This window comes from Micrasema longulum, unplaced genomic scaffold (assembly GCF_059751315.1).
Source record: "Micrasema longulum isolate JH-2025_06_02 unplaced genomic scaffold, ASM5975131v1 h1tg000071l, whole genome shotgun sequence".
Classification (NCBI taxonomy): Eukaryota; Metazoa; Arthropoda; class Insecta; order Trichoptera; family Brachycentridae; genus Micrasema; species Micrasema longulum.
Window position 1 is genome coordinate 160,847 of NW_028277278.1, and position 15,834 is coordinate 176,680.

At 32.5% G+C, this 15,834-nt stretch overlaps 1 protein-coding gene across 1 annotated transcript in view; it reads right to left on the minus strand.

Moving 5' to 3' along the window:
* The window catches only part of LOC148284981 (uncharacterized), a 168,743-nt gene extending 155,010 nt beyond the window's left edge, over positions 1–13,733 (minus strand). Inside the window, exon 1 of the mRNA XM_088231657.1 lies at positions 13,181–13,733. Coding sequence (XP_088087783.1) covers positions 13,181–13,503 — 323 coding nt within the window. The 5' untranslated portion in view covers positions 13,504–13,733. The remainder of the gene's footprint in view (positions 1–13,180) is intronic.
* Positions 13,734–15,834: the final 2,101 nt, after the last annotated feature.

The window sequence follows — 15,834 nt, forward strand, 5'->3', positions numbered from 1 at the left end:
CGAAAGTAATGTTTTATGTTCTATTATTATTAGGAAAAAATACGTCCCAAACCATCGCTTGCATTTCTCACGTTAGTAAATTAACATCATAATTAGTTTAAAACTTCAGTCCATACAGCGAGCTAGTGCGCTTCTATCGGCCAAAATTATTACTACTGAATTACATGAACTTGCGCGGCCATACGTAAAACATTAATTTTATTACTTCCTTAAACCCCAAATTTGAGATTTACGTTAGAAATTTTACACTTACAATTACTGTTAAATCTTGCAGCTTTCCTAAATGCAATTTAGTCTTTCAATATTTCTTCACGAGGGCTATCATTCTTTCAAATAAAACTGATTGACTCCAAACGGTGCAAGGGAAGTAGCATTAAACGCATCGGTTATATGTGAGAAAAAGATAATGAATATATTATGCCTTATCAAGAAAGTTTGGGCAAGTTCTGTTTTGTGGTTTGAAAGTAAATATATTGTAAAATAAATAATATTACAAACTGACATTTTAATCCTTAATATCAGCGTATATGTAAACATCTTTTGATAGGTTTTGAAAAACATACATTCGCAAAACAAAACAAAAAAATACATGAGTAATAAAATGTTTTTATGCATACGCTGACAGTTCAATTGTAGGCCATTCTTCAGTACCTATTTGAATATCAAAAATAATGATTGAGTTATGATTAAAACGTTACTATTCAATAAAGTTAAGAGTAAATATATGTAAAGAATTATATAAAATATAATTAACATCTTTTCGTGAATATTAAAGTAATATAAAAATCGATGAAAGAATGATTATATAAAGGAAATCTTTTATGTTTTGTCTAGTTCACTTTATTACTAGGTGAGGAGGTAAAGGTTTTATCATTATTTACTAAGCAATGATGTTTTATTTCAAGTTATAATAGTCGCAAGTAAGAAATGCATCGATACGCAAATGAATAATACAATTTTATAAATAATTTTTTTGACGGCTGTATTAGTACACGAAATATCTGTGCGGATGAATCGTTTGCTTCCTAGTAACTAGGGTTAGGATTTGAGTCCCCGCTGGTTCTAGTTTTTTACAATTACGTTTCTTTTAAATCCTATTTTTATGTTGTTTTAATGTTTGTATATTTTAACTAAAACTATTAGCGGTAAGCACCATTTGTTATGGATTATTTATCAAATATAAAATTTACTTTTTTTGCTATGTGCCATACTACCGCTATGGCCATTTAATCAGAATTTTTGAAGCTTACCAATCTAAAAACTCACCGCTTGCACTACCGCATGGGTGGAGACAGAGTGCCTTGAAAAGAAAAACAGAAAATTCTAGAAGAGGCCTGTATCCAACAGTGGAGAGAATCGAGCTGACAAGAAGAAGACAAAGATAAATAACAAATAAATAAAAATTGGGCCTGAGGTTTGTAAGAATACTTAACATATATACATATATAGAGTATCAGAACTTCAACCCTACGAAAAATTAATTTTAAAAAATCTTTTCTTGCGCGCGGTAAAAATTAAAACATCACAGCAAAGTTTCTTGAAAATGTACGAAAAAAATAATAAAAAATATTTTAATAAAAACGCAGTACTTTGTTTGACGTTACTGGTTAGAGCTATGAAGAATATCCTGTTGGTTTACCGTAAACGAACCAATGGGAAGAACTAACAGAGAACAACCTCTGACGTCACACGCGGAGTTATTTCAGAAATAAAAAACTATGTAAATAAATTATTTTTTTCTTGGCTTAGTTTAATAGTCAATTAATAAATAAAAAACTAAAAAAGACACTGAACTTCCTTGTGGCGTAGAAATTTGTCGACCTCGTGGTGTAATGGTCAGCGCGTCTGCCTGCCATGCAAGAGGTCTCGGGTTCGATTGCTGACATGGTTGATATGAAATACTTATTTTAAAGAGTGTTTTACACGAGAATATTTCATAGTACCTTGACTGCGTCAGGCTGATCATCTTATTTTCATGTAACAAAAAATGATCAAGATACGCTGCGATTGGTTTATCAATGCAGTGCCCTATGCACAATTAAGTGCGGTAATGTCATGACAATGATGATGATCAGTAATGTATTTAGAACAAAACAAATAATTCAAACTTGATTGCAAAAAAATCCTTAAAAATGCCTTACTAGCATATTAAATCAATTGAACAATTCATAGCTTTAAGTCACAACGATATACGACTTATAAAAAACCGGTCTTTTTAATAGATTTTTCGCCAATATTTCTTCGATTTGTTCCGAGGTAATACTCTCAAGAAACCGTTATTAGGTTATTTGTTGCAAAAAAATTGGGCAAAGCATAGGTACAAGTAAATATTGTTATAAGGCAATAGTTAATCATAGGTACAAGGAAATATTGTTTTAAGGCAATAGTTAATCATAGGTACAAGTAAATATTGTTATAAGGCAATAGTTAATTGTGCGCACATAAGAAATCACACGAAAGAAATGTATTTCAAATCAACGAAGGTATCTTTTTTGGATGAAAAATAAAGTAAAATAGTAGAATTGGCTTTTTCCTTTTTTGACTCAACATTATTTGCTCGTTATTCGGATTTTCCAAATTCCTTTTTTGCCTCTTTTTGTCCTATAAATAAAGTCGTTCAACCCTTTGTGGCATTAAAACTGATGTCCCTAACAAAGTTAACAGATCGCTGACGTGCCTTATATGAACGACGCTACATAAGTACAACTTACATACTTCTACTTATATTAACCACTTAACCAGTATGTTCTTCCACTTACATCTATGTTCTACTTGATATTAAAAGGAAGCCGACGGCAACTGCGGCTAAAAAAAGCGTCATAGAAGAGTCACGTTTTTATTATTTTTTAAATTTTAATTTACTGCTAGTATAACCGAAAAATTGACTATTGATAACTGAAAAAGTAAATATAAATGTTCTTTACATATTTAAACAATCCGTCATATTTATTTTAACACCACAATAAACACTGGTGATTTTTTCAAAAAGGAATCTTCTGTTTTAAAGCTAAAATATTAAAACGGTTTATTGATTGTTATGCCGTAAATAATCAGTTGGCATTTTTTGTAGTTTTTTTTATTTTTTATCTAGTACATGTGCTTTCTGAACATGCCTTATACATCAAAATCTTAACTATAAACAACGAACTAAATTTCTAAATATCAAAGAAGTGATTTTTTGTAAATAAGATAAATTCCACCTATATGTGCCTTCAGGGAGGTGAAAATATGATAATCTGAAGGCACCAAGTCAGGAGAATACAAAAAAAACATTTGGTTGGTTTTAAACATCCCAAATAAATGAGTTCAAGAGCGCCTTAGTGGCCAAGGCTGTGTGAGGACGGGCATTATCGTGCAACAAACACTATTTTTGTTTTAAAGGCTCCTTTTGACTTTTTTTAGAGTCTCATCATATCACTGTGCATTGATGGTCTTCAACTGAGGCATACATTCAACCAAAAAATTTCGGTCCCAAAACACTGAGGTAATGGTTTTTCTGCCGGAAATTGTAGTTTTAAAAACACCCTTCACCACCTTAACACACTCGTTCTGTTCACAACTTCGCCGTAAGCTATTTTGATTCGCGAAAAAAAATCGGTAGATGTTATTCCTTTCGCGAGTAGGAAGCGGATCACAGGACGTGGCTCGCACATGACAGTATTTCTGACTTACATTTTTCACATGACTGGACACTATAACGTGAGCTTACGTCCTACCGTGTTCCTGCGATGCTCGCTCAGTCAGTAGATCCCCTTTTCGCACTCAGTGTTGCCAGCCCTCAAAACACAAAAAATCACAGCCCGTTATGGTCACTGTACACTTACTTTCTGAACATGTCCCGCACGAGTAATGAGAAAGTTCAGGGCTATGGGAGATTGAATACAAAAGAGTGCATTCATACACGCGGTAAAAATAAGTGCATTTTATTGTACGCTTGCCCACCATATACCGCACACCGCATCTGAGGCGAAAGTCTCCTTGGCGGTGCCCACATACACGGAAAAGTTGCTTGATACCAAACGTGAAAAGCTGCCTGAAGAAGCTCTCTGTAATCTGGTAGCATTAGCATCTTTGTGCTGAAAGAAGGTTATCCAGAAGTACATAATATGCACTACATTGGATTGAGAAATGAAAGAAGTGTATTTTTCGCTGACTGGGATTAAATTGATTGGACATGATCAGTTCGCCGAAATAATTACAATTTTTTTTCAAATCTTTGACACTAATTAATTAGTTGTACGGTGAAGTTTTTCAAAAAAACATAAATGAAAATGGTTTTAATAAAGTCAAACTACGTCATAAGTTTTTTGTAAATCCGCCAACCAATTAAGACGTTGTTATGTGTTGTGAGAGATTTCCGAATTCCAGATAACCATTTTTTCAACGTTTCGTGTATTTTGACACTACGTGGGTCAACTTTTTAATGTCAGCACAACACACTAGCGACAACTCGTAATGTCACGGGTGATGTAATTGCAAAATTAAAAAACTTTAAAAAATCATAGCGACGATAACATGATACATAAAAATATTTCAAATTCAATTTGGCTTAGCTAGGTAGATATTAACAAATAAAAAAAACTACTGAACTTTCTCGTTAGATATTTAAAAGTAAAAATTTTGTACGTAATTTAATTAACAAATTTATGCGACTATTAAGCTCGTATATATGCCTCAAAACTAATGATGATATTATGGCAATGCCTTCTATAAACATACCAACCTCCTTTTTTTGTAATTCAAAGGGTTATGACAAGGGGTAGCGGTGGGAGATAAAGCCGTCATTTATCCGAACCCTGCCTAATTGGATTTCTGGTACAAAAAACCGTCCTTTCATCAGGGGTAACCAATTGGGAATCTGAGTATCACGTATACAAAACCCAATAGAACAATTACTCGATTAAATTAGAATAATTAGTATGACTAATTACAACCACTATTATCCTTTTGAATACATTTAGAAAACTATTAAGCTTAATTGATAACCAACATTTAAAAAAATGTAATTTGTTTTCTAAGGTATTTCATTTTCATTTTTATTTTATTTTATTTTATTTTATTTACATAAACGGCAAATCTGCCTTTTACAAACATTTATATTACTAACATATTTGGCTTAATATATATTTTTAAACATAAATTTCCTTATACCCAAGATTTATAAAAAAAAAATTAACCCAAAAATTAAACACCATATTTAGTAGAAAGTTTAAATAATAAAACATTCTACAGTTATACAACAAGAAAATCATAAGTACTGTTTCATACAGCTGGGCAAAGTGAACAAAAAACTGTGTATATTATGAAATGCATGAATAAATAAATAAATATAATTACCATTCAGCATCTTTGAAAAACCTTATAAGGTTTGTTCTATAGGAACAATACCCTACCCCAAATATATCAGATACGTGGGAATAACTATTGCCGAGTTCATGAAGTCTATTTAATACGGCATTACACTGTCCGTGAATTGTTGCTACAAAACGGTGGCACCTGTCAAGTCATTCTTTCAGGCACCCTGAAGTTGATGAGAGATAATAGTTCAGGGCAATCCCCTGTTAAATTTACAATTTGAATAATATCAGGACATGTTTGACTACATGAATTCGTAAAAGAATGTTTCAAAGTTGTGTTCTGCATTTTTTTTATCCAATCAGCGCACTAGCGTCTGCCACTTTCGGTTTTCGAGGAAAGAAAATCCGAACACAACCGTCGTAAAAATAGATTGTCTTTGTCGTTTGGGTACAGTTTTACGGAGGATAAATTTTCCACTAATCAACGAGTGAATATAAAAATTCGTTTTTTCAAGAAAACGTATTTTAAAATATATAATTTAAAATTAAGAAAAACCACTATTATGTTATATTAAAGGGGTATTTTAAAAAGATATCGTTTTGAATTCTACGTCTTTGGATTACTTTTGCAATCTCTTAATTCCCCGCAGATTTATTTATTTAATTCGGTTAACACATACTTTGTGGAAACTATTCGAACACACACTTTCATTTTTAATTTAACTTCTTGAACATAGTTTACTCTGGCGGGCTTATTGTGAAATAGAAATTTCTTCCAACCAATCAGTAAAATAAAACTGTTTTTTATGTAGCGTAAGTTTCGAAACGTGTTCGAGAGAAAATAAAAAATGAAACTCAATAAATACAAAAATGGCAATATTTGAATGTAAATTTATTAAAAGCAATGCTTGTATACAATGGGAAAGGGGAATAAAGAGAGAAAATGAGGAGATATTAAGGAAAAGAAAAGAAATGTATCTTCAGACGTGATTTAAACAGAGATCCTGTAGAAACATATTTGATAGTGGATGGAAAATAATTCCACAGTCGAGGAATTGTGGATGGGAATGAACTTATTGTGCCAAAAATATCCTTGCATTACGGTGCTATATAGTCATTACACATGCAAAAATGAGAGATTTTAAATCGGAAAAATATAACATTCATAGGCAGTTTCTTTAATTATTTATAGTTGAAGCCAAAAGTAATTATATTTTTTATCTAATTGCTAAAAACATTTTACAAAAACCATCAGCTCATGCTCGCAAAGCAAACGAAAGAACCACCTCTGACAAAATTCGGAGAACTTCTTGTTGGCGTCTGGCAACTTTGCTGATCGAACAAGTGACGCGTGAAATTGTCTCTCTCGCTCTCAGATATATCTGTAGTATCAAGAGTGAGGCGTAAAGAGTCTATGAAACAATTGTACATTAGGTTTTATTTTACGTCATACGCCGCGCCGCGACTTGCGACACATATGTAAACTTTTTATTGTATTAGTTATTTATCCGCGATTTCTTGTAAAATTATTTTCCTGTTGCTAATAAGTATTAATCATTTAATTTTCAAAAAAACATTCACCGATACGTAAATGTACAGCTGAGTAAAACCAAAAATCCTATCTTAGTATTTATGATATTTATTGAGATATTCTAGTTATTACATGTAATGTGTTTTAGCTACACATAACCAGGAAAGGAGAGTTAAGTATTATCAAGTAAAAACACAAAGAAGTTACTATAAGAAAATAATTTCACGTTTTAGGTTTATTGCCACCAAAAAATGGTTCTCATAAAGGTCCATTGTATGTATCTTCCAAATCCATAAGGCAAGGTAAAATCAGGCTTGATTGATATATTTATTATATTATGTTGTATTGATTAAACGGCGGTTCTCGGGTGAAAATTCTGCACAACGAAATTGAAAAGATATTAGCTGGTCTAATAATGTACTGGTTATTGCGTTTGCTTGGTATTATATGAATAAATATAATTTCAAGAAATATGATAAAAATCAATCCACCCTATGTTATTTTATCGTGCCGTGTAGTGTGAAATACGCTTAAAGATTAACAATTGATGTAAAGGTCATCGATATTTGTCGTGACGAAATGACTCTCGATATTTAACTATCGAGATTAATTTATGATGTTTGACAATCGTCAAACATCAAGAATATTTAGGTGCCTGAAGTAATAAATTACATGAACAGTAACAACTGTGAGACATTACAGTATGTTTTTTTTTTTTTTTTTATCATACACAAGACATTCTTCTTCTTAACAAACCCTCAAAGCCATGCGCATTTACTAGTATCCATCTACTTGATTTGATGCCGATGTTCCTACTGAAAATGAAAGTAGTTTTTTTGATCTAATTCATTGGATACTCGGCATTTGGGTCAAATATCTTACCTCAAAAGAACCTTTTTAAGTTTTCAGCTTTAATAAATAATAAAAAAATTCCATTTTATCAATCTCTTATTATTCTTATAACCAATTAAGTACCCAAGCATAGAATTAAGAATAGTCCAGAAACCGCATACGCGCATCAAACAGAAGGCGACTAAACTACTCTTAAAGGAGTAGTTTTACGTTTTGACCCATTCGTTTCTATGTACACGTAGCTCAGTACGCAATTTCCGATTTGAATTCAACTATGCTGTGTTGAGTTGTTTTTAAGTGTAGACATATTGCTGGGATCAAAAAGAAACAGGATGGGATCACATTTCATGTGGAAGTTGCAAATGTATATGTAAGTAGCAAATGTAATACTTAAAAATGTAATTATTTTTTCATCTGTCAGATTGTCAAAAAAGACTAAATGCACATTTTGTTAGTGTTGCCAGGGTCGTTAAATTTTTTACGCTACTTTGCCCGTTGAATTTTTTTTAACATGACATTTTTTATGTCATGTTAAAAAATATTAAACGGGATATTTTTTATAAGATATTTTATATCCGCTTTAGGGAAAATAAAATTTGTTACATTTTTAAAGTTTAAAGTTCATAAATTCAATCACACTTTTTAAATTACCCTTTACTTATCTACTCTATTGTGTCAATCAATGTTTCCGCGTCTACAATACAATTTTAGATTAATTTTTTTTTAATATAAAATTATCTTACATTTGTGTGATGGTTTTATTTTTGCAATCTGGCAACATTACCAGGCGACTTCGCGCATGCGCACGGCAAAAGTGAGGGGATTTTTAGACACAGTCCGATGTATTCAAATACGATTCTACGCTCATTCTGGTCTATTCTTAATTCTATGTACCCAAATATTATTTGATTATTATTTGTACAACCTGATATTTAACATCTATCTAATATATGAATATTGATATAAAGGGTGAGAAAGGCGACGATATCGTATTCATATTGGTCAATACGAGTAATCAAAACTCTCAACCAATCGTTTCGATTAAACGAAATTAATTTATCAATTCCAAATCATTAACACAAATGGTATGGAAAAAAAAACATGTTTTATTAAGTGCTTACCATCCGTCAATTCCTTGGAGGCGTTCGCGTCCCCGAGCACAAATAAACAGCTAAGCAATTATTGGTGCGCAGGCGCGGGGAGGCACGAAAAGGAAAATGTGATACCAGAGTAAAGCCAGCTTTTTGTAAAAATAATTTATTCTCATATTGTTCCATTTTTACGATTCAAGGACGAAAAGTTACAATCGAGATCAGCAGCGTAAACTTGTGAAGCAAAATACACGAATCTGTTAGTTATTTAGTAACGCATAAATATAACACAATCACTTCAAAAAAAGGTGGGTGGTTACGCCACAACTCTATGTGCACACATCTGTACAATGAAAGCATCCACCCCTTTCCCGAAACTGTTCATAAAGACTTAAGTCTTTCTTCAGTTTCGCATATCAATATCAATTTTTTTTTTAAACTAATTAAGCGAAAATTTAATATTTCTTTACAATCAAACCGCGAAAATAACAAAACAAATAAACTTTAAAAACTTTCATTGTACCCCTCACCGCAGTATTGTCAGTTTGTGATCAATCAAATACACATGGTCAGCACAATCACCCTTTTCTAATTTCCCAGTATTACAGTGGAGGAATACAGTGTTAGTTCCAAATTGAGACCGCGGCCGCACGCTCCAGATCCCGCATCGGAAAGGAAGAAGAACGTAGTAATACAAACAAATCAATCAAACGACACGAAACCCAAATACATATGGGAAACATTAGAATAATTTGCCCTATACAACATGCACTCAATCAACATTGTTGTTCTCGATTTTCATTAATAATATTAAAAATGTAATTTTGAACTCGCGTTTTCTGTTGTTTGCGGATGACTTAAAACTATTTTTAAAGGTGACAACTTCTGACGATTTTCGTCTTCTCCAAGCGGATATATCTAATATATCTGAATGTGAAGGCGAAACAAACTTGGGTTTAATGTTTCCAAGTGTTCGGTCACGTCCTTCACTAGGGCCCAAAAAACTCTTTTTTTTCGCTACAAAATGAATGACCAGAATCTGATACGAACATCGAATGTTAAGGATCTGGGCGTTAGATTTGTAAGCACTCTGACATTTCATGAACACATAGAGACAATCAGTGGTGATGCATTGAAGATGTTAGGATTTGTTCTGCGTACTGCCAGGGTTTTCGAAAATACCCGCGTACTGAGAACTCTTTACAACTCCTTGGTGCGAAGTAGACTCGAGAGTGGCTCGATGATTTGGGGGCCACATGAACTGAAGTACTCTCTTATGATAGAGAAAATCCAAAAGAAGTTTCTGAGATATCTCTACATGAGAGAGTGCGGGTATTATCCTTGGCTCTACCTTACCGAGTTTCTCCAGGGTATGCTTGGCTACAACAGTTTAGAGACTAGAAGGAATGTGTATTTGACCACACATTTTTATCGATTGTTGCGCGGTATGATCGATAATTCTGAAATTATGATGAGCATTGGTTTGTATGTTCCTGATAATTACCTAAGACAGCGTCAGCATAGATTGTTTCATATTCCGATATTCAGGACCAACCTGCCTATGGTTATGCCTGTTGGAAGAGCTACCGCTATGTTGAACAACATCGCTCTGGATATTGATCTGTTCCATGTATCCGAAGGGGTTTTCCGGAGCAGGATTCTTCGACTCCTTTGACATGAGTCTCTTTCGTGTATTTTTTTTCCTTTTTTATAATATGTACGTATTGAATATATTTTTGTAATGTATATGTTATATTTAAAATAAATAAATTGAAAATTGAAATTGAAATTGAAAATTGAAACAGAAGAAAAACAATACGTATCTATAACAAATCACAGTGGAACATCAAATCATCAAGACACTACCGGCAAAATCCTAACACAGATCCTAACATGATCCCTATCGAACTCAGGCGAAATTACTTTTCGTCATAGTACTGAATTCCTCGCAAAAACCATTTTCCTAATACCAACAGTAGAAACAATCCTATGCAAAGACCTTAATCGTCCTAACAATCTCACAGACCTTAAAGCAGACGAAACGGGTCCTAGAGCATGGTCGGCGCGTGGTTCTCTCGAGTTAGTCTACTATTTAGATTTGTAATTTACCATTTCCCTTCTATGGGACAAGAACAACACAGACGGACAAGAGTTCAGTTCAGACAACCAATGCTAGTACCCAAGTATGCACACATCTATATATAAATAGCAATTTTGCTGGGATGAGGCGTTCGGATTTTGCATTTTGCCTACCGTGGGTACCTATATTGTTCCGGCCCCAAAACAACAACTAAACTGGGCGTGTGTACATGTGATTTCTTATATTCTCACCGCAATCGCAAAGAAGATATTTTGCGATCAATAACTATTCAATCCACTATGTTGTGTTATTCGTCAAGTGCCCTTCCTTCCTGGCAACAAGATCGGATCTGATCCTGACTGCCACGCGACAGAAGTACCAGCAATAATGGTGCCAGAACCCAGAGCAAGGTAGGAATTTCTTTCATTGTATTTAGGGTTCTGTAGCAAAGTAAACAAAGGATAACGCATCCCGCGAACCAGCAATTTGAGCGTGCATCTGCTAACGGGCAAGTGGCGCGATCAGTGGGCAAACCTCAAATTATTAAATTTTATACGGTCACTATCACAATAAGATGATTATTAGTTACTTATTTGTTTAATAAACTCCCACTGAGAGTGAACAAGAGACCCACAGAAATACTTTTCCACGCGTTAAGCATGTAAGAATTTTAAATTGTAAAAAAATGTATCGTACAATTTTTTTGGATGATAGGTATATAATGATTTTGATAAAATTATAAATAAAGTTATCAATGAAACTTCTTGGTTTAGTTTTACTTTTTTGTTATTTTATATTTTATTTTTATAGGTTTATAGATATATATTTATAAAATTCATCCATTATTTTATTAGATAAATTTATTCATAATAAAAACTATTTTAAAAATATTCACATTTAAAAAATCTACGTCTCATTACAAACCAAACTTTCACGCTATTTCCCCGTAGTGATGAGTAGAGAGAATAGAATGCCACTCCATTGTCTTTGCGTACATAATTCGCTTCCTCTTCATTCATACATCAAGTACACGCACGCCGATTATTCTGATTTTTACATTACGTTAATCTGAAAATGCTTCAATTTACTGTGATTTTTCAGACCTTTTAGTCAGTATTTTTTTCCCTCATTCAAATTTCAAATAAACCTATTATTAAAACATGTTATGAATCCATTTCGTGCATTTTCAACAAAAAGCTGACAGTTTGTCAACCTTGTTTATTTTCCGTTTAATCCTTTGTTAGCTTATCCGTTTTATACAACACTAACATAATATTTTAACACCAAATAAATTCTTTTGTGGTGTAAAATTCCATAAAAAGGAATCAAAATTAATATTTTGTCAGAATCGCAATTAACAATCGAAAGGATTAAATAAATTCAGTAATTATTCGTACAAAAACAATATTTTTAAATATTCTTATTTTAATGTCCACGATAAATAATTATAAGTAAAAATGCTTTCAATCTAGATATTACAATCTGAGATTTGTCTTCAGATTCACATGATAGTGAAGTAGAAAAAATATCTCGATTCTAAGTTTCAATTCAAAGAGGAAAACCTTCGGCGAAAAATAGGTCACCTTCTCTCTGGGGATATTAAGTTCACCAGTTTTAAACTTGAAGTACGATGGAGGGATATTCCAAAAAAGATGAATATAACGTTTATGATAATTAAATATTTCAATTACACAATCAAGAATTTGAAGAATCTATTGAAAAGTTATGAATAAAGCTTTAAATAAAGAAAAAAAAAATTACATCTGAATAATGTTTTTCTTAGATACATAATTGAACAGTTCTACTCTAAATTGTTTATCCTAGTAAATATTTTATCCTTTTAAATCGTATTTTTGTACGATTTTTTATTTGTAATTATAAAAATAATAATTTGAAAAATCGATAATTACAATTCACATTAATAATTATTCCACAAAGTACTTTCAAGCGGATTCAAATCTTTAAAAATTAATATTGTTTAAATAAAGTTGTCACTTTACTAAAAAAGTATGCATTGAATAATGCATTTATTCATTGATTAATCGTCATATATGTATACAAAGTTACACATGACCAAATGAATCCTTATTTTCATGTCCCGACTTGCTAAATACATCCGTGTTAGGTCGGAACTATATAAACAATCATTCACGTAATAAACATAGATATATGTATGTTATCTTATGCTGACATATTATTTATTCGTTTATTTTATTAAATCTTTGCTATTCTTTTTTTATTACATTCAATCACTGGAGTGTCCTATGCCGAGGAAACGCACACATAAAATACAACAAATTAACCATTAGTAAAATAAAAGTTCACTTACTTTTCATTCTCTGGTAGTTCAATAAAAAAAGACTGCAAGGAAATGTCTCTATAGGCGGTTCCGTACTCCCCGGCTGCGAAGGCGGCTGATATGTTGGCCAGGGTCTTGTTGAAGGCTTTGAGCACCACCTGATTGGAGGCGGGGGCGGCCACGCCGAAGTACACGTCCGTCCGGCCGCCCTCGGCCGCCGCCCCCGGGGGGCTGACTCGCGCCGCCTTGCTGACATTCTGGGCGACACCCTTAGATAGAGGTGCAACGATGCTCAAAATAACAAAAACAACCAGTGATTTAGCCGCCCGCTTGCACGATATGGAGGTATTCATTTTTATTGTTAATCAAACGGGGTGGGTGGACGCGGAATCGAGGGGGGCGGGGTAGAAAAATGAAGAGCGCGATTCTCGGTTACATGTTCCTTTAAACGTCATTCTGTAAGTTACGCGGAGACACTTGCCGGTTTGAGGCGATTCTTGAAACCAGACGCTTCAAATGCTTCAAATTTATGAAGCGAATTATTTTGACAAGATTTACTAAGTGTACCATAAATTGTTGCATCTTGTGATGATTCCATTAAATTTCTTGACGGATATTGTTTGAAATTTTAGAATTAAAAATAAAATTTCAACTATTTTTAGTTTATTGCTTGTATTAATGAATACAACGTAACTTTCTTATGTCTTAATTTAACTAAGGATTAGCCTTTTATAATAAATAAATGTTTTAATATGTTTCTAAAAAAATTAGTTGAATGATCTCTTATTAAGTATGTGAGATTTAACGTGTAAAACTATTTGTTATTTAGTCATACTAATAATAATAGTTTAATGATATTTTAATTCATTTAAATATTCTATATTTATTTTTATTGTTATACCAGTATTAGCAAATAAAATAAAATTTTGTTATTTGAATTAAAATTTATTAAAATTGTGGACGCATTTACTTTCATTTATTTTTATTTTTGTTTTTTATCTATCCAAATTTTCTTCTCCGGTGACTCCTGGTAATCTGAAACAAATTAAGCAATGTTATTCTTATTATAAAAGTTGTTATTCATACAAATGTATTGAAATATTACAAGGAAAACCCTAAATATACTTTGAATAATTTATTTACGTTGATATACCCGTTCGCTGTCCCTCCGACGGATAAAAGGGAATAGTATTATACATTCAAATTGATATTCAAATAAAAAAGTCCAGTAAAGTGATATTTTAGTGTAAAAGAAGGTTTATATACGGGATTTAAGTTTTAACCGAATCTTCCTACTATTAATTATTGCCGCACAATTAAGTTTTCAGATTTCATTTGTCTAATTATTCTACAACGATTATTATACCATTTATAAATTTCATTTGTATAGAGTTCTAGTGCCAACTCTAATGTATGGGAGCGAAGTGTGGAATTTGAATAATGGTGATGAAAGTACGTTAAATGCTGTTGAAATGAGATCTCTCAGGTGAATGTGTGGTAAAACGATGTATGATAGGTGCACAAATGTCGAGATCCGTAAACTGTGTAAGGCTGGGATATGCACTATCGACAGAACCAAGAAAGGGGTGCTAAGTTGGTTTGGACGTGTAGAGCGAATGAACAGCAAAAAAACGGCTAAAAGGATCTTCGATGTGAATGTTGATGGATGCAGAAAACATGGCACGATTAAGTCCATCAAATACTTGAAGATGGACGTGTCAAAAGTAGGAATAATCAGCGTGCGTGCATGAGAAGATGTATGAATGTAGAGGTAACGAGGTCTGTATGCAAACATAAGTGATATAGCGTTCTTTTTTCTCTGCCTATCTCTACGGGGAAACGACATGATGGTTTGTTGTTTGTTTGTTTTTTATCGATCATCTATATATATTGCACTAGAAGACCTGACATACGTTGTCCTGCCCGAACATTGACTTGCCTGCTTTTACCTTGGAAAAGACTTTTCATTGATAAGTAGGTACTTGTTTATGATTGAATTAAAAAATAAAAATGGTTTAGTTTCAAATATTGAATTTTAGTCGATATCTAGGTACTTGTTTATGGTCAAATTCCAAAACATAAAATCATTCATTGAAAATATAGAATTCTTTTCCCAAATGTCAAACTCGGTTTTTATCACCAACAGGATTGCACTTTATTCATGAATGCGATTTTCAAAAATGTATTAATTGTCAGTTAAAATTATTTTAGTATTACCAAAAATCCAGTAAATGAAATAAATGAGAGGAAATTATAAGGAATGTGAGGAAATAATCAGATTGAGATCCATAAAAAGCGAATGTTGTTTGTAAACATTCAAAAACAAACTTTTTTTTAAACACAAAAAACAACATCCTTCCATTTTTTTTTGTATATACATTCTCGTCAAAGACAACGCTGGTAGGTCAATGAAAAAAAGATTTATGCTTCTAACTTTTTTTTCACAGATTCGATTGAAAATTTGAATATTATCGAATACGCACAGCACAAAGATCTACATTTCGCTGAAAACCGCACGTAAATCGGTTTAGCCGTTTAAGAGAAGTTCAGTGACATTACACGTACAGAAGAATTATATACATATATATATATATATATATATATATTATATACATATATATATTTTATAAAAAAAATAGATAAAAGAGACTCATGTCAAAGTAGTAAGAGAATGCTGCTCGGGA